Source organism: Chrysemys picta, chromosome 3 (genome assembly GCF_011386835.1).
Source record: "Chrysemys picta bellii isolate R12L10 chromosome 3, ASM1138683v2, whole genome shotgun sequence".
Taxonomy (NCBI): Eukaryota; Metazoa; Chordata; order Testudines; family Emydidae; genus Chrysemys; species Chrysemys picta.
Window position 1 is genome coordinate 114,122,324 of NC_088793.1, and position 25,624 is coordinate 114,147,947.

The 25,624-nt window shown below is 42.5% G+C and overlaps 1 protein-coding gene and 1 long non-coding RNA gene across 9 annotated transcripts in view; one reads left to right on the top strand and one right to left on the bottom strand.

The window, feature by feature from the left end:
- The window catches only part of PLEKHG1 (pleckstrin homology and RhoGEF domain containing G1), a 216,714-nt gene that overhangs the window by 157,737 nt on the left and 33,353 nt on the right, over positions 1-25,624 (top strand). For 7 of the 8 annotated variants that reach the window (XM_065588805.1, XM_065588802.1, XM_005280454.5 and 4 more), the window contains 2 exons: positions 9,272-9,372; positions 18,215-18,284. In XM_065588805.1, coding sequence (XP_065444877.1) covers positions 9,272-9,372; positions 18,215-18,284 — 171 coding nt within the window. Of the gene's footprint in view, positions 1-4,241; positions 4,363-9,271; positions 9,373-18,214; positions 18,285-25,624 lie in introns of those variants that run through there. The other variant, XM_065588804.1, reaches the window with a different exon arrangement.
- LOC112060750 (uncharacterized) overlaps positions 1-25,624 on the bottom strand; it is an 88,988-nt gene that overhangs the window by 43,411 nt on the left and 19,953 nt on the right. The gene's annotated exons all lie outside the window — the stretch shown is intronic.

Consider the following 25,624-nt stretch of genomic DNA (forward strand, 5'->3'; position numbering starts at 1 on the left):
GCAAAAGGGCATCCTTTAAAAAGTGGAAGTTTAAACCTTATTGAGGAAAATAGAAAGGAGCATAAACTCTGGCAAGTGAAGTGTAAAAATATAATTAGGAAGGCCAAAAAGGAATTTGAAGGACAGTTAGCAAAGGACTCAAAAAGTAACAGCAAAAATTTTATATTAAGTACATCAGAAGCAGAAAGTCTGCTAAACAACCAGTGGGTCCATTGGATGATCAAGATATTAAAGGAGCACTCAAGAAAGATAAGGCTATGGCGGAGAAACTGAATGAATTCTTTGCAGAGGTCTTCACAGCTGAGGATGTGCAGGAGTTTCCCAAACCTGAGCCATTCTTTTTATGTGACAAATCTGAGGAACTGTCCCAGATTGAGGTGTCAGTACAGGAGGTTTTGGAACAAATTTATAAATTAAACACTAATAAGTCACCAGGACCAGATGATATTCACCCAAGACTTTTGAAGGAACACAAATGTAAAATTGCAGAACTACTAACTGTAGTCTGTAACCTATCATTTAAATCCGCTTCTGTACTGAATGACTGGAGGATAGCTAATGTGACGCCAATTTTAAAAAAATCTCAGCAATTACAGGTCAATAAGCCTGATTTCAGTACCAGGCAAACTGGTTGAAACTATAGTAAAGAACAGAATTATCAGACACATAGATGAACATGATTTGTTGGGGAAAAGTTAACATGGTTTTTGTAAAGGGAAATCATGCCTTACTGATCTACTAGAATTCTTTGAGGGGGTTCAACAAACATGTGGACAAGGGTGATCTAGTGGATATAATGTACTTAGATTTTCAGAAAGCTTTTGACAAGGTCCCTCACCAAAGGCTCTTAAGCAAAATACAGTAACTCCTCACTTAAAGTCATCCCGGTTAACGTTGTTTCGTTGCTGATCAATTAGGGAACATGCTTGTTTAAAGTTGCGCAATGCTCCCTTATAACGTCGGTTGGCAGCCGCCAGCTTTGTCCACTGCTTGCAGAAAGAGCAGCCCATTGGAGCTAGCTGGTGGGGGCTTGGAACCAGGATGGCCCGGCAGCCCCCCTATCAGCTCCCCGCTCCCCAAAGTTCCCTGTGTAGCCGCCCAGCAGGCTATCAATTGCCGGGCAATTCAGCTCCTGGGAGCCTCCTGCTTGCTGTTCGGGGGGGGGGGGAGAAAGGGGGTAGAAGGGTGCTAATGTCAAGGTGTTCCCCTCTGCCCTGCTCCTGCTCCTAGGGTTACCATACGTCCTCTTTTTCCCGGACATGTCCGGCTTTTCGGCAGTCAAACCCACGTCCAGGGGGAATTGCCAAAAAGCCGAACATGTCCGGGAAAATGGCGGCTCTGCTCCTCCCCGACTCTTCGGCTCTGTTTAAGAGCCGGGCTGCCCGAGAGCTACCAGCTTCGGGCAGCCCCCGTGCCTCCAGACCCTGCGCCGCCGGAGCCCGGGAGGGGAAGTGCCCGGCTGGGGGCGCAGGGTCCGGAGGCATAGGGGCTGCCCAAAGCCCGAGCACTACCGGCTTCACGGTTTGCCGGGCAGCCTCCAGACCCTGCACCCCCGGCTGGGCGCTTCCCCTCCCGGGCTCCAGGGGCGGAGTTAGGGCGGGGAAGGGGCGGAGTTTGGGTGGGGCTAGGGGTGGGGAAATGGGCGGGGCCATGGCCCGTGGAGGGTCCTCTTTTTTTAGGTAACCCTACATGCCCCCCCATCTGCACAGAGTGTGGGGGGGTGGAACACGACAGGGCTCAGGATGGAGAGAGCTTGCTGGCAGCAGCTGCTGTCTCAACTTGCTGATCTACTTAAAAAGGCAGTGTACTTAGAGTGGGGTCAGTGTACTTAAAGGGGCAATGCATGTCTCTCTCTCTCTCTCTCACACGGTGTGTGTCTGTCTGTCTCTGCCATGCTGCCTCCCCTTCCTCCATTCATGCTGCCTTGTAGAGTGTGAGGCTACATTAACAACAATGTGTTAACCCTTGAGGGCTTAGCCAGTTCATCATTTAGCAGTAAGGCATTTCCTGGGAAATATCCCACCCTCTTCCACCCTCTGACTTCACTACTGTTTCAACCAAGCTTCACAATCATCATTGCTGTGTACAGTATTAAATTGTTTGTTTAAAACTCATTCTCTCTCTCTGTGTGTGTGTGTGTGTGTGTGTGTGTGTGTGTATTTTTGTCTGGCAAAAAAAATGTCCCTGGAACCTAATCCCCCTCCCCCCCCTTGACATTAATTCTTATGGGGAAATTGGATTCACTTAACATTGTTTCACTTAAAGTAGCATTTTTCAGGAACATAACTACAACATTAAGTGAAGAGTTACTGTAATTTGTCATGGGATAAGAGGGAAGGTCCTCTCATGAATCAGTAAAGATGGTTAAAAGATAGGAAACAAAGGGTAGGAATAAATGGTCAGTTTTCAGAATGGAGAGAGGTCAATAGTGGTGTCCCCCAGGGTTCTGTACTGGGCCCAGTCCTATTCAACATATTCATAAATGATCTGGAAAAATGGGTGAATAGTGACGTAGCAAAATGTGCAGATGATGCAAAACTATTCAAGATAGTTAAGTCCAAAGCAGACTGTAAAGAGTTACAAAGGGATCTCTCAAAACTGTGTGATGGGGCAACAAAATGGCAGATGAAATTCAATGTTGATAAATGCAAAGTAATGCACATTGGAAAACATAATCCCAACTATACATACAGAATGATGAGTTTTAAATTAGCTGTTACCACTCAAGAAAGAAATCTTGGAATCATTGTGGATAGTTCTCTGAAAACATCCACTCAATGTGCAGCAGCAGTCAAAAAAGCTATCAATGTTGGAAATCCTTAGGAAAGGGATACATAATAAGACAGAAAATATCATATTGCCATGGTACTCCCACATCTTGAATACTGCATGCAGATCTGGATATATCTAAAAAGATATATTGGAATTGGAAAAGGTACAGATAAGGGCAACAAAAATTATTAGGGATATGGAACAGCTTCCATATGAGGAGAGACTAATAAGACTGGGACTTTTCAGCTTGGAAAACGGACGTCTAAGGGGGGATGTGATAGAGGTCTATAAAATCATAACTAGTGTGGAGCAAGTAAATAAGGAAGTGTTATTTACTCCTCCTCGTGACACAAGAACTAGGGGTCACCAAATGAAATTAATAGGCAGTGAGTTTAAAACAAACAAAAGGAAGTATTTCTTTACACAACACACAGTGAACCTGTGGAACTATTTACCAGAGGATGTTGTGAAGGCCAAGACTATAATAGGGTTCAAAAAAGAACTAGATAAGTTCATGGAGAATAAGTCCATCAATGACTATAAGTCAGGATGGGCAGGGATGCAAAACTATGCTCTGAAGTATCCCAGCCTCTATTTGTCAAATGCTGGGAATGGGCGACAGGGGATGGATCATTTGATGATTACCTGTTCTGTTTGTTCCCTCTGAAGCACATGCACTGGCCACTTTTGGAAGACAGGATCCTGGACTAGATGGACCATTGATCTGACTTAGTATGACTGTTCTTATGTAGCAGGTGTATTCATTAGCAACTACAGAGTAAGCGAGAGCTGTTTTAAAATAGTGACCTGTCTTCTGCCAGTGTAAGTGAGTATATTACAGAGGGAATTCCCTTTGTTTATGAGAAGTCCTAACTAAATAGTTTTGGTTTTTTAAAGGAGTGGATTGATTTAAACAATTTATAAAATTAACCCTTAGACTGATCCCTCTAGTCAAGCAAATAGGATATAGTAACAAGGAGCAAACCTTTGAATTACTTACAACTGCATTTTCACTGTACTTTATATTAATTGTAAGGAGCTGCTCTCATATGAACCCAGCATTCAGCTGTCTTATTCTGCCTGCTAGATGTGACCAACATATTTGTCAATATTGTTTTTAATCTTTGTATGGTATCCAGAAGCTGTGGCATTGGGTGCCAGGTAAATCTGTAGATAAAATATATACACAAAATAAGCAGCTGGTGCAGATGGCAGTTGCCCACTTGCTTGGCAGTATTAGTCACAGGAAGCATGTAATGACAATTCTCCAAAGGCTGCACTGGCTTTCCACTTGCTTTTAGCTGCAATTAAAGATATTGACATATATGGTTTAAGTCTTGGCTGCTCACTACCACCTATCTTCCTACTTGTTGCTACAACACTTGAAGTCAGCTGAGGCATTCTTGCTAAATCCCTAGATATGAGCATGTTGGGGGCTGGAGGAGAGTGTTTGCAGTGAAGGGCCCTCAATTGTTGAATGAGACACGAAGACATTGAAGGCAAAATGTATGCTCAATCTGCTTTTTCCCCACCTCAGGCCTTTGTCTGAAGAGGATGACTGTGAATTTGATATCTGGTTTTATTTTGTGGGTAAGAATCATTTTAATATTGACTTTGATCAACACTTGTCATGTATGTTTTATGTGCTTGCCTTTTTACAAAGGAGAATGTCTACATTGTTAGTTTGTTTGAAGCAGTTTTACCCATTGACCTGTGTCTTTTGTATCTTCTTCTTTAAAGATGTTCAGTCCCATCCTGTAAATGAATAACTGGGAGCGTCTCTAACTTTCATGAAATTTCTTGCAGAGCTGAATAAAAATTGAATATATCTTACAAAACAAAGGCATGAAACCATATCTTTTCTATGCAGTGTGTTTTGGTAATCTAGTTCCTACCCTCTATGCTAGTGGTTTTCAACTGTTTTTCATTTGCGGAACACTAAAAAATTTCAAATGGTGGTGCGGACCCCTTTTGGAAATCTTAGACATAGTCTGCAGACTCCAACGTGTCCACAGACCACTGATCGAAAACCACTACTCTATGCAATAGGTATTCCCATATTTTAAGTCTGCAATCTGAGCAGTCTATTCTAAGGCTAACTTTTTAAACGGAATAGTTCCATGTGCAAGAAATGCATAGGTGATTAGTTGTTGTAAAAGTGCCACCAGTTAATTGGTGCTTAGTTCCCTGAGGTTTGGACTTCAAAAACTTGGTTTACTCAACAAGTGAATCTGCACAAAGCTCTTTTCTTACAAATTGACAGTTTATTCCATTTCCTAATTGCAGATCATATACTGGATAACCTGAAGTTAGTTTCCATCTCCTTTTCATAGCCCTGCAGGTCATTCTCACATGATTATGGAGGAGGAGACGGAAGTGTGAGATAAGAGCTTTTAGGAGATTTTCTTCTCAATAGATTTGAAGGGTGATGAAAGATGAATGGAGAAAATGTCAAACCCAGCAAAGAACGCAGAGCAATCCTTAGAGGGAATCTGGCATGACTCTTCTAGTTGTGGGAAGGTTTGAAGAAATAGGACTAGAAAATTGTGTGATGTCATTAAAGCAATCCTTGCTCCATAAATCAATTCGAGGAGGCTTCTTTTTTTCAAAAAGTGAAGTATATGTTTTGCTGTACCTTCTGGGAGGCAATAAAACAGCAATAAAGGCAAAGGTTACAAACAAATCGCTCAGTGCAGGCAGTGGGGGGGGGGGGGCCATGAGTGCTGACAAGAAACAAATACAATTATTAAGCCTTGTGCTCAGTCCCAATAAATTTTGTTGGTTTCTGCACCGTATCATTATGTCGGCAGCCTGGCCTGTTATCAGAGAGCTTCAAACCTTTCATTAGGACTTCAGATGATTACAGCTGTTGATACGCAGTATGCTGCAGTAGATTTCAGTAACTGACTTGGGGTTAAAGTATCATATTCTAAAGAGGTCATTAAAATTAGGGAAGAAATCATGTCTGTAAAGCTTTGATCTGCTTGCATCATTGACCCACTGAAGGTTTGCATCCTAATACCACATCTATTTTCTGAATGAGTTCATAAAGCCTTAAAGATAACACGTATGATATTATAAAGCTGATATAAACTAGGGGGATAATATTTGCTTAAGGTGCATTCCATCTACTAATGCAAGTGCTGTTCTGTACTTTGTGCCCGGCCTTTGTCAAAGCCACTTTGTGAAGATTGCTCAAAATTCATCTCTTCCATTAGGCATAAAGAAAGCTGCCAGAAAAAGGGCTAGGCAGGTGGTGAGTTGTGACAACTGCTCCTGATTGGCCAAGAATTACATACATCCTATTTTTGTTGCCCTTTTACCCTTATCCCCCACCCGCCCCCCTGGCCTGCCTATTTGCTTCATCCACCTGTTATAACTTGTCCTGTTTAGACTGACAGCTCTTTCGGGCAGGGACTACCTACTGCTATATGTTTGTACAGCACTGACTTGGCTGGCCCCTGGGTACTACTGAAATATAAATGTTGCTGTTAATAAAGCCAACAAGCTTTCCCCAGATGTCCTGTTCTGACCTATAACATATGCGTGTCTGGCTTAAAAAAAAAAAAAAGTTTGAGAATTTCTTTCCTTCCTTCTCTTAAGTTTCTTTCAGCCAAATGGAAAAAAGAAAATAAGTGTGTGTTTTTTTTAATTGGGAAAAATAAATTTCATCCCCCTAGTTTAAAAAAAATCTGGATGATCTGAGGGAGACACTTTTTGGACAGGATTTCTCTCTCCCCTTTCCTCTTCTGCTTTGTTGAACATCACTTTCATAGTTGCAGAACTTGTGCCTGTGAGTGCAGTACCAGCAAAAGACATTAGGATTATGAAAGCAGTCCCAAGGACTCAGTAGTTCCCTGAAAGTGAGGAGTATACCTTCATTAACTCTGTCATCATCTTTAATGGGGGCACTGTGTTCACATTAATCTGCAAAAAGCAAAAATAGAACAAGTAGTACCTAACTTCTCTTTAAAGTAATTTGGGGGAAGGGAGAGGATGAAATGTAGCTATAAGGAAAATGTCTCAAAAGAGAAAAGCAGTTTCTGAATCTGTAGTTTCACTGTATCAAAACATATGCTAGTCAAACAATGGACAGCAGCCAAATCACCAACCAACTCATGTGGAGTGGTTTCTTTTTTTTCTTTTTTGCAAAGCCCTGTTTTTTTTATTCCTTACTAAGAATTGGTGATGGACACAAGAGTGTGTGGGTACGTGAGATGTATGTGGAGTATAACTAGATGAGATGTGGAAAAAAGTCACAAAACTGAGGTCATTATCTGTACACTGGCTACAAGAAAATTTAAAAAGTAAAAGTATTTGTGGAATATTCCTCTTTGGGGAAAATGGACCACCAGGTAAGATAGCACTAATGTGCAGAAGAAACTTTTCCTTTATTCAGTAAAAACGTGTGTGTGTGTTTTCTTAAACATGTTCTGTCATGTAACACCAGGATTCTGTTGCAATCTGCGGTGCTAAAAATAACATTAAACATTTTTAAAGGATGGGAATTATGCCTGAGATTTCCATATTATTCATTTTTACATGGTTGGGTTTACTGGTAGTGCAGGGAAGGTTAATTTATTACATTCATTCATTCTTTACATTTTGTTGAAAAGAACCACAAGTTAAAACTACAGCTGGAAGAGTCCATCCCAGCTCTATTTTGCATTTTCTTCTGGCTCTTTGACCTACAGTGCTGTATGCAGCAATCTAAGCTGCCCCACCGAACTTCTTAAATTGCCTACTCTTAGGCAGCTCCTGAGTAAAAACAAAAGGTCAGTTATAGGGTTTAGAAAGCCTCAGGGACTTTGTTCCGAGGACTTATGCAAACATACTTCAAGAACAGACTTGGACTACGAGGTCACAGGCTGCTAGATGTGGTGGTGGGGTAGGGCTGTGTCTTGCAGAGGTGACCCATGGCTTTTTGAAGAATAAAGGCTATACTGCTTACTTGCTGCCTGCCACATATGAAGCTGTCTTTGAGTAGTATCATTTTCCAACTGTACCAATTAGAAATCAGATACTATTTTTAGATAGTACTGGTGAATGATCCATTTAATTAGGAAGAATGTTGGGGTTAGAATGTGTGAGGTAAGTGAAGGAGGGAATGCAGATGACTGAATGGTATAACAAAAAGGAGCAGGAATGATTGAACCTGATTTTTCTTACACCTGTGATTGTGCTGAAGCCAGTGCAGTTCCACTAGTGGGAAACAGGGATCAGTGAATGGAGACTCAGGTTCTGTATTTCAAAACCCTCCTTGTGAGTGCATCTAAATGCCAAAGGTCAAATTCATATCTGATGTAAATCATTTGTCTTGACTGGATTTACACTGAGGATGAATCTGGTCCTGTATGTGTGTTGTCGTCGTCGCCCCCCCCCCCCCCCCCCCCCCCCGCTTTGGCTTTGGAATGTCATTATACTGTAAAGATTTCCATGGTCTAGCAGACATCTCACAGGGTTCCTTCCTTTTAGTGCTGTGGAATGTTGTGTTGCTTTTGGTAGGGTGCCACACCACATTGTCTAGCCCCAGGGTAAGGGGACCTTTATTTATTTTCATTTCATATTTTCAGCTGTTTTCACTTTTCCTTTATTGTTTTCCTTCCTCCTGCAGCGTTTCTTTATAAATGTTGTAGTGACATGCTGGGTTCCTTGCTTTATGACTTATGCTCTGTTAAACAACTCTGTGGATTTGGTTGCCCTTATCCGAGGAGCCTTAATACTATAGCTGCACAATAATGAAAGGTGACACATTGGGGACTAGAGCCCTTATCAGAACCAGAGGAAGAGTTTGGCAGCTATTACCCTGCAAGAATAATACTGTCCTGACTGTTTTAAGTTATCTATTTTATATGCCATTAAATAAACCATATTTCTAGACATGAAAATAAATCTTTGCTAGAGTATATGTCAATGTAACATTCAGTTTAGCAGTCCACATGAATCAGTTGTGTGCTTATGGATAAAAATATAGGAGTTCTGTCCTGTACATACTGGTGGTGAGTGCATTTTCTTCCTTTTAGGATTATAAACAAATCCTCTTTATAGCTTTGAAACGGTTTCATTTTTCAAGCCTCTAATCATGGAATCACTATTAAATCCAGGTGTCTTACCAATATAACTCACTTTAAAAAATCCTAAAAACCACTGATTTAAAAAGAAAATGAATGTGGAAGAACATCAGTGACTTTATTGAGTAATTAACGGAGACAATTCAACTGTCATGGGTGAAATGTATATGTCTGTCGCTATAAAAAATATACACTGTCTAATGTAGCATTCAGTCTTTAGTAATTTTCTTGGTTTGAGTGAACAGATAAGTATTGTTATCTTTCATAATAGAATGACTGTTCACGGAAGAGCTACTGAGGGGATTACTGTAATAATAATGTGAAACTGATAGGAAGGGACTCATCTCTTGCACAATTAAAGATGGCTCTATTTACTGATCTAGAAAAGAACCAGAGTGTTTAAAGCCTCCTTCTCATTTATTTCACAGGACTACCTTGATTGTATCACTGACCAATCCAAGCTCTCACTGGGGACAGAAGAACAATCAGCCCTGTTTGGAAACATACAAGATATCTACCATTTCAACAGGTAAGTTAATATTTGACAAAGGGAAAACAAGGGAGGAGACTGTATTGGGGGGGGGGGGAAACAAACAAATACTTTTCCCTGGATTTGTACAGCCAATGAATATAAATTAAGAAATTGATATTTCTTTGATACTCAACAAGATTTGTTTCTTGTTAGGTCATCTATGCCCATCCTGATAATTTTAGCTGCTGATTGTATAAGTAATTATTTCCCTTCATTTTTTGGTGTATTTTCCGTTCCCCCCTTTGGAGGGGAGGAAATCTTCTCTAGTCTCGACAGGCGTTGTCAGATTGTGCAGGTCTTGCAACATCTGCAGGCACAGAACCACAACCCTGCCAGTTCTGACTGAACATTTGGAAGGAAATGCTGCAAACTGAAACTTGCTTCTGAATTTCCTGTCCCATATGCAGCTTCTTCCCACAAAGGAACAAAATTTGGCGCTATAAAGATAGCATTTTGCAAAGTACTAAAGTTTATTTCAAATTGCAAAACAATGCGTAAAAATAAATTATATTTTAAAATATCAATGTTTAAGAATTAGTTCTTCCTTTATTGCTTAGGACTATCTGCAAAGTCCCCCACCTCAAGCTAATTTTGGTTTATATAGTAAAAAGTTTAAAAAATCTCTATCCCATGCTCCAGGTATTATTCACGAACATTTGAAAACACTATTGAATCTAGCAGCATAATTTCGCCTACATACTCAAGGTCAACCGCCAAAAACAATCATCCCCTCCACCCAAACAAAAACAAACAAACAAGCAAACTTTATTGATCATATTGGTGTCCTCCACTCCCTCAACTCCCTTGCCCATTGCTTATTTATCCAGAAACCCCAAAATAGTTGTTTTTCCTCATGCCCTGCGGGTCATCAGATTCAGACTCTCTCAAACCAAAATGGGGGAGTGAATTCTGAAGTTGAGGGTTCATCACAGAGAACATCCTTGTCAATAGACCGCGTCCCTATGGATTGCCAGACTAAAATGCTTCTGCTGATTATAACTGGAGCAGTATCAGATGGAAAGAGAGGTGGATTTTCAGGAAGGTCCATTAGGGCTTTATTGGACGAAACCAATGCCTAGAACTCCTCCCAGAAACCCAAAGCAGCTAATGCCGATCATGGAAAACTGGTGCAATGTGCTCACAGGATGGTACCCTGCACATTAAGTGGGCTGCTGCATCTTGCACCATCTTCAGCTTCTGAATGGATTTAAAGTGTAACTTTATGGAAGTAGCCTAAACATAAGATGATGGAGTCATAAAATCATGGTATTGAGATTATAACTTCTTGGATAGACATAGGGAAAAATAATCTTGACCATTGCTGTCACCTAATCCTCCCACAGCAAGAACTCCAACTTCCCAATTTGAGTAAGAAACAGCAGACAAATACGGTCAATTTAAGAGACCCATATAATCCTCACACTATGTTCAGGTTCCTTTCTGCAATCTACCAACATCACTTTGACTTATTTGGCGTGACCTCCAGACAGCTTGCCTCCGTCCATATCCCAGTCTCAGCCTGAAACTGGGTAAAGTGCTTGAATTCTCAAGCTAGTGAGGAAGTCAGTCATCACCACCTATTCTGTGTGGGGCAAGGTTTACATTACAAACTTCTGTTGGCATAGCTACATAAGTCAGGGATGGGATGAGATGTGATTTGTGACCAACAGAACTGTACTGGCAATAGCCCCTAGTGTAGATGCAGTTTTTCTGGCAAAACTGTAAATAATGTTTAGTATATGTGCTATTTAGCAGTATGTCAACTGTTGCAGGGGAATAGCAGTATTGCAAACAAAGAGCTTAAGTTAAAAAAAAACTTGTCAAATCACTTTTGAGGAGATATAGTTGTGCTGCAACTTTAGAGAACCATCATGTGCTTTACACTTAGTTTTACTAGAACTTTGGAAGAATTTTATCTTTAATGACTTCCAAGGCCCCCAATTTAAAGTTCCATGTGGAAATTGTAGTTTTGAAGGTTGACCATTTTCATTATAGATCCCAGTACAGATTCAGGGATTTGCTTCTCTATTAAAAATTTACTCCTGTCTGAAACTTGGCATGTAGCATCCGGGTCTTAAATGCACTCTAGAGTCTGCTTGCTTATTTTATTTATTTTTATATTTGAAAAAAGTTGCATTTGGCAGTTATGAGTTAGCAGTTTCAAATGTGTGTGTGGTTTTATAGCTTCAAAGTGAGTTTGTTTTTCCAAACTTGTCTTTGGCCGTTCATCTGGAATGTGGGTTTTGATGCCTATGGGTATTCAGAGAAATAAAGATCGGTCACTTAATTTTAAAAGGTGGTTATTGTACACACATGGTAGGATTTATCTATGGTGATTTCATAAGGGTTTGTAATACTGGGATTTTGTAGCCTTTACTTAGATCTGGTAGACTGTGATCTAGTTCAAGTTGCTACTTGTAGATGAACCACTGTTAAGTTTTAGACTGCTAGTTCCAGAGCTTGCGTCATGGCCTCCTCTACTTTGAAAGCTCCCCTTGCCATTTCTCAGGGGAGAGCACCTGAATATGTTCCTTCTGTCTTGCTTCATATCTTGGAGGAAGACCCCCACTCTCTTTCTCCGATGTGGCTTATGTTGTTTCACTCCATACATAGAGAAGAAAAACCCTCTCCTAACCAGCTTCTGCTGCCTTGCTTCTCTGGCCCACCTTCCCAGAGGAGTCCTTACAAATGCTTTTCAGTGTAAAAGATAATCTCAGACCAACTCCCCACCCCAATCAGGTACTGCACCTACAACTTGAAATGAAGTTCTCCATTGAAGTGTTCTTGAGTACTGCAGCTAACCTTTCCTAAGCATGGTGGAAGGGGGCCAGCATGTGCCAAATCTGTGCTGGAATTAAGGGAAAGCTGCTGACCTGAATCCTGCATTATCCTGTATCTACCACTCTGCTGGCCTGGACCTGCCATTACCCTCCTATTCAATTACACAGATACTGGGGCAGGAGCACTGTCTATAAATATCTCATGTTAGATGATTCCTGCTCTGTAATCTTCATGCTGACATCATTTGGTTTGTTATCAAGAGAAGCATTTTTTAGAAATAACTCTAGGTGCTACACTTAGGGAAAAAAATAACTATCTTAAAATAGAAGAAACATAAGAGAAGTATGTGTCTGCTAAGTAATTTTGGCCGCAGGAACTTTATTGAGCTACATTGTGGTTATGTTGGTGTTGTATTTCTCCCTTGATTTTTTTCTTTTTACCGGTAGCCTGAAGTTTTCAGCATAAACCTGTCAAAACACTTGAAAAATGAAAAATCACTATTAAAGTACTAATTACTTGCCTGCACTTTCTGCACTGGGCTGAAGACTAAAAATGCTCCCGCACATACACTCCTCATTCCCCTCCCTGTTCCGCTCCATCTCAGGTCAGGAAGGGGAAAAAAGCCTTGTCCTCAGCTGCTTCTTTCTTTCGTTGTTGAAAGCGGTGTGTTGATGACAGATGATGACGAAAGCATGCCTGACTTCATGTACAATCAAAAGATATGCAGCATGCAAGGACACAATTTTCAAAGACACAAATGGGAGTTTAATCCCACTGACTTTCCAATAGGAGTTGGGTGTCTAACTACACTTTGTCTTTGAAAATCTTCCCCTAAGCTAGACCACTCACAGTATTTTGCCTTGAAACCAATACTCAGTCCAATTAATCAATGAACCCTCAAGGGGTTATGGTGAAAAAGCTGACCAGCTAAAAGGAAAATATTGTATTGAAAACCTATCTGTGAATTCTGTTTCTCTCTCCCTCTCGATCACTGCATTTTAGTACACCTCTACCCTGATATAACGCTGTCCTCAGGAGCCAAAAAATCTTACCATGTTATAGATGAAAGCAGGGCCGGCTCTGGCTTTTTTGCCGTCCCAGGCAAAAAAGCCTCTGGCCGTGCCGCACCCCCTTCCCCCCCCCCAGCGCGGCAGGGGAGGGCGGCCGGAGCCCCGGCCGGGGCTCCGCTCTCCCCGGCGGCCGGGAGGGAGGGCGGCGAGCCCCGGCCTGGGCTCCGCTCTCTCCCCGGCGGCCAGAGCGCCGGGGGGAGGGTGGCAAGCCTCGGCCGGGGCTCCGCTCTCCCCGATGGCCGGGGGGAGGGCGCCGCGGGGGAGGGCATCTGGAGCTCTGGGAGGAGGGCGGAGTGCCCGGCCGGGGCTCTGCTCTCTCTGGTGGCCAGAGCGCCGGGGGGAGGGCAGAGTGCCCGGCCGGGGCTCCGCTCTCCCCGGTGGCCGGAGGGAGGGCGCTGTGGGGGAGGGCATCTGGAGTCCTGGGAGGAGGGCGGGGAGCCCGGCCGGGGCTCTGCTCTCTCTGGTGGCCAGAGCGCCGGGGGGAGGGCGGAGTGCCCGGCCGGGGCTCTGCTCTCCCCGGCGGCCAGAGCGCCGCGGGGAGGGTGGCGAGCCCGGCTGTGGCCCCGCTCTCCCCGGTGGCCGGAGCCGGAATGCCGCACCGTGCCGCCCCCCTCCAGGTGACGCCCCAAGCACAAGCTTGGTGGGCTGGTGCCTGGAGCTGGCCCTGGGTGAAAGCGTTATATTGAACTTGCTTTTTATCCGCTGGAGTGCGCAGCCCTGTACCCCCCCGGAGCACTGCTTTACCGCGTTATGTCCGAATTCGTGTTATATTGGGTCGTGTTATATCGGGGTAGAGGTGTACTTGTTTGTTATCATTGCCCATCCAGCCCATTGCAACATTTGCTGTACTTCCCGGTTTGGCAACCAAACTGGATTATAACTCTCAGCACACACCATTTTGATTCCTTTCAGTAATTTAGGTAGAACAATATTAGCTGCTTCAAAGTACTCATTCTGTACACTCATTATGACTGTGGCCAGTGAGCATAAGAGTGTCACAAATACTGAGGACTGTTTTTTTCTGTTGTCTGTGAAAACTGTAACATATATGGCAAACAAGGCTAAGAGAACTGCTGCTTTCTCATGCCACTGGACTCCCCCAGGCCACTTCAGCAAGTCAAGTGCCTAGCTGTAACTGTGATAGGTTGGACTTGGGTAGTATCCCTTTTTATAGTTTGCAAACCCTCTAGTTCCCTTTCAGGTGCAGTTTGCAAGATGGCATCTCTCTCTACTGCCACATGGAAACTTGAGTTGCTGATTGGCAACAAGGGAGGCGAGGGAATTATTACAGGGGATTCAGTTATTCAGATTAGAATCCCTGGGTAGTACTCCTCTATTTTATACTACTCCCCCGCAAGCAGGCCCTTCTTACCAATGCTGATGTTCTCTAGATGTTCATTTCCTAGAACCAACTGAAGCAATGTAGAGAATCTTATAGGTAATGACACTGGCACCTCTGAAAGAAATAATATAGCATTAGAGAAGGCCAATATCAGTAGAACTGATAAGATGAGTGTTAGAAACAAGGTGGGTGAGGTAATATGTTTTACTGGACCAACTTCTGTTGGTGGAAGGGAAAAGCTCTTGAGCTGCACAGAGCGCTTCCTCAGGTCAGCTAACAATATGTAACAACTCATGAGTGTTTACATATTCTAATAGCTCAAGAGAGCTTCTGCTGTTGGACAACAGGAATTTCTTGGGGCTGTTCAGGACAGTTGGCATTATTTCCAAAACTCATTTGCAAAAAAGAAATCAGTCATTAAAATAATAACTTGGCATTACTACAGCACCTTTAATTTGTGATTTCACAGTGCTTTACAGATATGTAGTATCAATATGTAGCAAGTGGTAGCATTATCGCCATATTGCATATGGGAAAACTGAGGCAAATAGGTTAAATTACTTGCCCAAAATTACATAGTGGGTTGGTGACGGAGCTGGGAAGAAAACCCAACTCTTTTTTGACTCATGGTCCAACTACTGGACACGCTGATCTTTTTGGAATTTTGAGGGGCAAAATACAAGTCACGACTCCTAGTTCTGTTACTACTTTTCTTGTTATCAAGTGGGAATTGATGTCCACTGGAAGAAGAAAACTTAGAATTCTCAGCACGCAAGAAGCCAGCTCTCATCTGGGACAAAAATGTCACCTAAGGAAGGATCTCCTTAAGGGCAGTTAGGTCCTATAAGTAATTTGTTTGACAGGAAATTAGGATTATTGTTCTTAATTTTGTCTTAAGTGTGACTATCATTGCAGCTCAACAAAGTTGAAGACTGTAGAGAGCTCAGAGGTTTTCTTCCTCTGCTTGAATTTTCTCCCCTTCATTTTCTATATGTTTTACACTACAAAATCAGAATGATCAAACCATTTCTTGACTCAGTCCTCAAGAATGGAATCTTGTGCAACAGTGACCATACTCTTTCAGTGCCTTGCTCACGCTATAAAAGAATTCATGCTTGGAGTGTCAGAAGTATTACTTCTAGGGGTTTTATTTTCTTCCAGACATCCAGTGGTCCAGTGGTCCAGTTTATATCTTTCTTTCAAAGAAAAAGCTGCTTTCTTCTAGTTATTTAAAGGCAGATAAGGGTTTATTTTTTTTACTCTGAAGTTATTACTATTCTTTCTGTATATGTAATACGTTCCTGCTTCTCATCTGTGATTCTCAGAGTAGCTGAGATAACTTCTCCTAATCTCCTATCAGGCTAGGTATTTCTAGCCTACTAGAACATATGGAAGTCAGGAGGCAATTGTTACACTATAGGACATTTGCTTCACTGCATTTTAAATTTCACTGTACATGAACATCACTATTGATATTCAAATGTAACTGCTGAACAACTCCTTTGGTGTGAGTAGAATAGAATCACTACAACCAGCATATTTCAAGTTTGTTGGAAGGGACTCTAGTCACAGAATTTGTTCATCTCTTCTTAGAAGATCAGTATCCCATGATCGTGTTGTGACTTGCAGTTTATAAATAATAGGGTTACCATACGTCCGGGTTTCCCTGGACATGGCCGGCTTTTGGGTCTTTAAATAGCCAACCGGGGGGAATTTGTAAAAAGTAAAAATGTCCGGGATTTCCCCCCAGACGGCTATTTGAAGACCCAAAAGCGGCTGACAGGGCAGCTGCGCTGGCGGAAAGCAGTACTGGGAACAGCATGGAGCGGCCGCGAGAGGTGGGTTCGGGCGGCCTGGCTCCCCCTGCCTGGGGCTCCCTTCGCCCGCCGCGGGGCGCGGGCTCCTTTGCAGCACTGCCGGCCGCGGGGCTGGGGCTCTCCCAGGGCTCTGCCCTGCACGCGCCCAGCACCCCCGGGGCTGCTCCTGCCTCCCCGGGCTGGCCCCAGATCCCCTCCCCCTGGGGTTTGGGGTCCTGCTGCAGCTTGCGCCCTTCTGCCTCCTCCACGGGGCAGGCAGCCCCAGGGGGTTGAGGCCGTGCCACCCCTTCTCCAGCTTCCCCCTCCAGCAGCCCCCGCACCGCCCTGGTGCTGGGCCTGTTCAGCCCTCGGCGCCACCGGGTCCTGCCCTGCCTCAAGCAACCCGCCCCTACCGTGGGGCAGCATGGCCCTGAGGGACTGTGGGAGCCGCAGCAAAGTTCCACCCGGAGCTGGTGCAGGAGACAAGCGGGGCTCTCAGCCCAGGCTCCGGCATCAGCCTGCAGCGGGGAGTGGAGTCACCCCCCACCGGCTTGGCTCAGCCCGACCCCACTCTTAAAGGGACACGGACCCGGGGTCGGCCCGGCCCGGGGCACGTGGGGGTGTCACCTCACCCCCCCCACCTGGGAGGCCCGGTGAGGGGGGTGCTCGGCACCATAGATCCCCCCGCAACTCCCATAGTCAGCTTCTCTGCAGGCAAAGCTTGGACTATAGAAAGCATGTGGGAGGAGAGCCTGCGATCCAGGGCTTTGGGAGCTGCAGCTGAGGTAGTGAGGAACAGCCTGGAGCCGTCAGGGCCAGAGCCTCTTGGTCAGCCGCCAGAGGGAGCCGCTCAGCTGGCGGGGCTGGACTGGGCCGCGCCTCCTCGCGCTCCCCTGCCGCCGCCAGCTTACCTGCTGCCTGCCTGCCTGCCTGTTTCAGGCTTCCTGTGAACATTTGATTCGCGGGGAGCAGGGGGCGGAGTGTTCAGGGGAGGGGGCGGAGACTTTGGGGAAGGGGCAGAGTTGGGGCAGGGCCGGGGTGGGGAAGGGGCGGAGTTGGGGCAGGGCCGGGGCTCCTTGGAGAGTCCTCTTTTTTCCAGGACTGCAATATGATAACCCTATAAATATATATGCTGGAATGTCATTTCCAAGAGCCCATTTTCAAAAACAAACTGATCGCAACCAGAGTTCCCATAATTAGGTAAGGGACAAGATGAGAGGATCCCATGAAGTCCACTAACAACTTTGCTTTGCCAGTCTATTTAAAGTGAAAGACACTCCAGTGCAGTGGTGATGGGGTCTAGTACAAAATCCTGAGAGAGAGAAATCTGAATTCATTTGGGTAGTAGTATGAGTGCTGCTCTTTGACCATTTAATATAGTGTCAAAAATGAAACTCCCTGAATCAGGTGCATGTAATTCTAGACATACAATTGTGTGTGATTATTTTATGCATGTGGAATTGGCAGACATGTGAGCAGATACCCATTGGGTGTGCAGACAAATCAGTATTTTCATATGATTGTGTATGACTAAGTTTGCCTAATGAAGGGGGATAACGCAAATAGCACAGAAGAAATGCGAATTACAGTTGTGTTTTTGCAGAAGGAAACAAGAAATGTGTAGGTATGAATGTTGGTGTGGTTATAATTAATGCTTAAAAAGCGATGGCTGTTATGATTTGAGAGGAGACAAAGAAGAAACATACATATATATGTGTGTGTGTGTCTGTGTCTGTGGGTATGTGTGTGTGTGTGTGTGTGTGTGTGTGTGTGTGTGTGTGTGTGTGTATAAAAATATTGTAAATATGTTAAATTTTTCTTCCTTTTTATTTATTTATTTGTTTTATTAGTGAACTTTTGCAAGATTTGGAAAACTGTGAAAATGACCCTGTGGCTATTGCAGAATGTTTTGTTTCAAAGGTAAGTGATAAAATCTTACTTCAAGAATCTTCAGAAGAATATCTTGCCACTGTATGCAAGATTAAGATGAAACTATTAACTTCTGAATACCTAAACTTGATTTCTGGTGGTGATTTGAACAAGATAATCCTTTCAGAACAAAACAGAGGAGAAGAATCACTTTTCTGTCCATTGGGTTTCCTTTTTTTAAATACTGTGGGTGATTGTATAATTGGCCAGCGACTGGGTAATGGTCAGATGGGTAAGCAGCCTCGGAAGCTTTTGGAGGGTGAAATCTTAGCAAGCAAAATCCCAGGAAGTCCTAACTTCATCCAGACAATTGCAGACAATTACAAGCAAAAACAGAACTAAACAAAAACAGAATTAAAGGACAAATGCAAAGTACTCCACTTATGAAGGAACGCTCAGTTGCGCACACACACAAAATGGGAAATGACTGCCTAGGAAGGAGTACTACAGAAAGGGATCTGGGGGTCATAGTGGATCACAAGTTAATGAGAGTCAAAAGTGTAACACTGTTGCCAAAAAATGCAAACCTCATTCTGGGATGTATTAGCAGGAGTATTGTAAGCAAGACACAAGAAGTAATTCTTCGGCTCTACTTCATGCTGATTAGGCCTCGACTGGAATATTGTGTCAGGTTCTGGGCACCACATTTCAGGAAATATGTGGACAAATTGAAGGAAGTCCAGAGAAGAGCAACAAAAATGATTAAAGGCCTAGAAAACATGACCTCTGAGGGAAGATTGAAAAAATTGGGTTTGTGTAGTTTGGAGAAAAAAGAATGAGTTTTCAAGTACATAATAAGTTGTTACAAGGAGGAGGGAGGAAAAAATGTTTTCGTTAACCTCTGAGGATAGGATACGAGGCAACGGGTTTAAATTACAGCAAGGGCAGTTTAGGTTGGACATTAGGAAAAACTTCCTAACTGTCAGGATCGCTAAACACTGGAATAAATTGCCTAGGAAGGTTGTGGAATCTCCGTCATTTGAGATTTGTGAGAGTAGGTTGGACAGACACCTGTCAGGGATGGTCCAGATAATGCTTGGTCCTGTCTTGAGTGCAGAGGACTGGACTAGAAGACCTATCGAGGTCCCTTCCAGTCCTACAATTCTATGATTCTAAACCAGATTACCCCACCATTCTGTTTTTGTTGGGGTAGAATTCAGTATGGTAATCTCTGGTTATGTCTTAGCAGATTCCAGTAGTCAGTTCTGGGTCTCTAGTATCTTACAAGCCTAGGATCATGGAGATAAAATTGCCGCATTAAAGAATTGCATATGCTGAATAGGGTCATATGGGACTCTGGTGATCTAATGATCCAAATGTGCTACAAAGCAAGAACCTTGATCTGAAATAAACATGGAAAGGGACATTTATCACATTAAACATCATGGGTTGGATCCTTAGGTGGTATAAACTGGCAAAGTTTCATTGTCTTCGATGGAGCTATGCTGATTTACACCAGCTCTGGATCTGGCTCCATCCATTTTTTAAAAAATTACTTCTCACGGTTTTCATATTTTGTTTACTTTTTGCATTTCATTAAGCTTTGAAACTGAAAGTAGACTATTCAGTTTAGCTGAGTTTTGGTTATAGTAAGTCAATTTCACTTTCAGGCTCTCAAACACTGTGTAATGCTCCAGCATTTGAGGGCATAGGATGCAGGAGATTATTTGTTGTAAAAATCCTGTGCTTATTGGACTGATGATATTATATTCATGAAACTATGTACGGTGTTAGGGCTGACGTGTGTCTGCGTTTAATAAGTTTCATTTTGCAAAATATAATTTTGGTCCGAATTTGACCATACTCAGTTCCTTTGAACTTGAATTCATCATATGACCCTGTGCTAAATAAAATTTGCCACATAACAATTTTGCTTTCATTGCATAATCATATATACAAAGGAAAATAGGCTCACAGTCGCATTGTACTTGATCATTTGAATTTCACCTAGAAAACATTCAGTCTTTAAAAATAAGTGCAAATCATGATTTGATACAAGTGCTCTGAGAATTGTGAACTTGTTAGCACATTTTCAGCAAAGACTAGTGATTGTGGATTTGAATCTTTATCTTAGTAAACAAAATACAGACTGCCCATGGTAAATACAGACTAAAACAGCAGCTTAGGTTTGTTGGCCTCAACACACCTTGGGTAGTAAACCAGCTGATAATGTAAAAGTCACTAATTGACAAAAGAACCATACTACATAAATATTTAATAATAACTTACAATATTATTTAAATAAAAACCTGTTCATACCACCTTTTATTTTATTGCTAGAGGCTGTCAATGGTTTGGCAAGGGACAAAAGATAATTTTCTATATATTTTTAATTACTTCACAGTTTGCCAATGGGTCATTTGTTCATAGGTCATAAATAGAATTTAAAAAATCCTGAAGGATGGAGACTAACAATATTTTAATACAATTTGGGCAGATCCTCAGCTGATATGAACTGGTGTAGTTCCATTGAAGCTAGTGGCGTAATGCCAGATTACACCAACTGTGGTTTCTGCTTGTATATCTAAAAGGAGAAGTATGTTAGCTTCAGTACATTCGTTTTCTGAAACATTTTGGCTTTTGCTAGTAATGATAATCAGAGGCTTCCATTGCAAGCTTAACTATGGCTTAATTATTCACATAAAAGTGTGTTTATATATTTTCTTGCCAGCTCCCACTCTCTCATTTTCATTGTAAGAATGCCAATGTTAATTAGAAGACTGACTTCAGTATTCCACACATTTACATTTAAGTGAGGAGTTGTAAGGGAGTGTTTAATTCTGGCACTCTGCACTTCTCACTCAGCACCCAGAAATTTAGAACGTACGCTTCTGGAACACAACCAGTAACTTAATGGGGATAGGGAGACTTGCTTTTAATTTCCAAGATCATTAACAAAAGAGAAGAAGTAGGCAGTTGACTTCAGCATATCAGCACCACAAATGCTTGCACTCTGACACATCTTTTACCTTTTTCCTTTATTTTCTTTTTAAGTGCCTTTTATGTATATATAAAACCACAGTGCAGCAAAAGTTGAGAGAGGATTGGAGAGGTTGTTTTTGCCTGATGTTAGGTGTAGGAGACATCCTGTTCCAAATAAGATTTGACAGTATTCACTTTGCATGTTACTCTTGGATTGAGCTAAGCATAAGCAAGGTATAGTTGAGGTGTACAGGTTGTCCTGTTGCATCTGAAATCCTTGCTGAATTGACTGAGGTTTTTCTTACAGGTGGCACTGAGGTAGCCAAGGCTTGTTGCTTAAGGAGGCTTCATAGTCCATGTAAGGAGCTCTTTTGGGTTGGTGAGGGAACACACACACTTCATGGCAACTTCATGGGCCCATACAAGGTGATTTCAGACTCCAAGCAAAGATGACCACACTTGAAATCTAGTTTGGTGATTGCAGAGGTCAACATAACAACTTTGGCTTGGTCAGACCTTCTCTTGCTGTTGCATAGACCAGGGTTCATCTTAGCTTCCACACAAAGATACAATTGGGTTTCAGAATTCTCTAAGGGATATAGTCCAGTTAGTTAGCCAGTCTGTAGGTTCCCCAGTAGTGGGATTCCTTGAGTTTAAAATATTTACAGAAACACATTATTTCACCACTTTGCTGACTTCCTAGCTATGTCTGTGTGCAATTCAAAGTGTTAACTTTAGTCTCTCTCTGGTTTGGGCTCTGGGTTGTGGAAGGTGGGAGGTGGTTATGTCTTCACTCCAAAGTTAGCCTGGGTTGTAGCCCAAGTGCCTCCCCAGCCGCCCTTCCATCCACACAGAAAAACATCTAACCCGACCTTGAGGGTGCTTTAAGCCCAAGCTAACAGTCATGGCTCAGGGTACATGATTTAACTTGGGTTTCACTTCAGCCCAGGCTGGCAATCTACCTGTTTTGCAGCGAGAACACAGGCTAATCAAACCTGGGTGCAGTTAGTCCTCTAGTCCTATCCCACAGTTCTATATGGACTGTATTTTCTTGTCTAGCTGCTCCCTTCATTTGTACTATGTTTTAACCCCCATGTTTGTCTGCTCCATTTTTGCTGCACTTTCACAACATTTGCAAATAGATACTGTCCAAGAAATCCCCCTGCCATGCTGCCACTTGGCCAAAACCTGGCATCGCCTTCTGGTAAAGCTGTGGAGTGACACCAGTAAGATCTGAAGAGGAGCTCTATGGAAGTTGAAAAGCTTGTCTCTCTCACAACAGAAGTTAGTCTAATAAAAGATATCACCTCACTCACCTTGTCTATCAGTAAGATCCATCATTTAGGGAAATGTATCCCAAATGACATTTTTTGTTTAGTGGGCAGAAAAGAAACAGAGAGGCAGGAAAGTCACTCAGGTGCCCTATGAATCACTTCGTGGTTTGCAGACTGAATTCCTTAGTGAGATTCTCATTAAAAGTTCTTGCTGTCAAATTCTGTTTGCTTTCACCTTCAGAACAGTCTGTATTAGTAATGAGTAACTTCCCTTGGAAGTTATTTACATAAAGTATTGTTCTCGTGTCACTGGCATGGACAGCAGCTCCCTGCTAGGTTACAGAGACTGAGCACCTGGCAAATGACTAGAGCAGCCCAGTTTAATACACTGCTAAGAACCATGGGATATCACACTAGAAATCCATCCCAGTTATATGGGTCTGGTATGAGTAGCACTTTGCAGTGGGAATGCTCCACCTGAGCTAGGCTAACCTGGACTAACTCTGTAATGAAGACATACCCTGGTAGCACAACCCTCTTCCTAGAATCTGTTATAAAGCAGATGATATCAACTGAGGCATTCGAGCTAACAGGTCTATACTGTAAATGTAGAGAGACAGGTAACCAAGTAGTCTCAGTGGAGGAACATTCAACTCTGCGACTTTCATCCCTAGCTGGTCCAGGGAGTTTGATTATTTTGGCTTTAGAAGTGCAGTGCAAAGCCGTCTGATCTCTCAGGGACTTCTTGTGGGGGGAAGGAAGGGGCAGGAGGAAGGATGAGTACCAGGTCATGATATAGGGGAATTTTTATTTGATTATTTGTAGGTCATGTTCTCTTTCTTTAGCTCTGAAACGAGGTAGATTTTATTTTTCACTAAATTTTGTACATGTGCCATGAGCCTTGTTGAACGGCACATTCATGTCTTAAACTAGATAAGTAAAATGTAGGAAAGTTTACATAGTATGGTTGCTTTGCTTTTAACACTACAAGATGTTAATGTTTCTAAGAATTTAGGATTGTTGCATACCATAAATTGCAAATTTATGCCCATAGTCTGATCTTCATCCATATGCTTAGCTCTTGCTAACATCAAAAGGAATTCTGCAACTGATTTAGGAAAGTATATGATGTTGACTAATAGATTTATAGCTTTGAATGAGTCTAAATTATACCATACTGGAGATAAAATGTTCATGGTTGACTATCTACAGGCCTATCTGCTTACCTAACTTATTAAAATCTAATGCAGTTACGATACTGCCCTAGTTGTGATAAAATGCATTTGTGAATCCAAAGATACCTTGAGTACAAAGTATACATCTGGCCCAATTCAGAGGGCAACAGTGTCCATGCCACTATTTTAAAAAAGACTTTAAAATGTTGTATGTGTAAGTATTTTCTGTGCTATCTCCCTAGATAAGCAGATAATTTTTATTTTGTCATTAATTTATTTAAAATTTATTTTTATTTTAAATGCATAGGTTTGTCCTTCCTTATAGCTAGACTAAAATTTATTATTATTTAAAAAACAAGACAACCCTATCTGCCAAAAGCAGAATTTCTTCCTGAAAAGGGAGATGTGCCAGAGACTCCATGAAGAAGACTTCTCTGTTGCTACTGATTTTACAAGGAAGATCCTCAGTTATTACATTGATGAGCAGCAGTGTAAAACTCTAAGCTAGATAGAAATATTGTTTTTTATTTAACAACGAATGCTGTCCTTTAAAAGTTTACAACATATCGTTTTTCATGAAGTTTGAAAAGCAGGACAGTCAAATGAAGTCAGACATAGTTTAAGGTCAGAAGAGTCTGACCTCCTGTATATCACAGGCCACCCAGCACCTGCACAATAAACCCAACAACTGAAAGGAGATAAAACTAAATAAGAGACTAAGCTAGTATGTGCCACAGGCAGAAAATAGGAGAGGTTGAGATGCACTGTTGCTCCAGGCTACTACAAGGGAAGGGAAATGGTTAAATCAGATTTACCCAGATAATCCTGGCAAGTGAGCCGGACCCACACACTTGAGAGGAAGGCGAAAAAACTCCAAGGTCACTGCCAATTTGACCTGGGGGAAAATTCCTTCTCAACCCCACACAGGGCGATCAGTTAGACAGCGAGCCTATGAGCAAGCACCAGCCAACTAAGCTTCTGAGAGAGAAAATTCCCCCTCAGAGCCCTGGCCCACCCTGCCCAGGGTCCCATTTCCAGTCATGGCCATATCTGATGCTTCAAAGGAAGGAGATTTAAAAAAAAAATCCTCCCGGAATACACTGGGTGGGGAGAGAGGACGGAATCCCTTCCTGAGCCCTGCTGGTGGCTGGCTGAAACCCTGCAGCATGAGCTTTAGGGAGTTTATAAACCAGAAGTGAGCCTGAGGGCTGTTGAGATCTGCCCCCCACCATCACAGGCAACACCGTCACTCAATCACGTTCATAAAGTTGTCCAGCTCTCAAAAGTAATTAAGTTGTTTGCCCCTGCAACTACTAATGGGAAGCTGTTCCAGAACCTCACCCCTCTGGTGATAAGAAACCTTCTAATTTCCAGCATGAATTTGTTCATGGCCAGTTTTGTATCCATTTCTTCTTGTGCCAACAGTATCCTTTAGCTTAAATAGCTCTTCAAACTCCCTGTTATTTACCCTCCTAATGTATTTATAGAAAGCAATCATACCCCTCTCAGCTTTTTGTTGTTGCTAAACTAAACAAGCCAAGCTCTTCCAGCCTCCTCTCATAAGACAGGCCCTCCATTCCCCTGATCATCCTAGTAGCCCTTCTCTGCACCTGTTCCAGTTTAAATTAATCTTTCTTGAACATGGGTAACCAGAACTGTACACCCGTTTTCCACATGAGGTCCTACCAATTATTTTTACAATCACATTAACACTTCCTCTGTCTCTATTGGAAATGCCTCACCTAATACATCCTAGGATTGCATTTGCCTTTTTCACAGAGGCATAACACTGGTTTTGATTATCCTTCCATTTAATTTAAACTGAATCAACTCATGATCACTCGATCCAAGGTTATTTCTTACAACCAGCTCTTCCATAAAGTTCTCACTACTTACTAGTCTAAAATTGCATCCACCTCTTGTTGATTCAGTGATGATTTGATAAAGAAAACGGTCATCT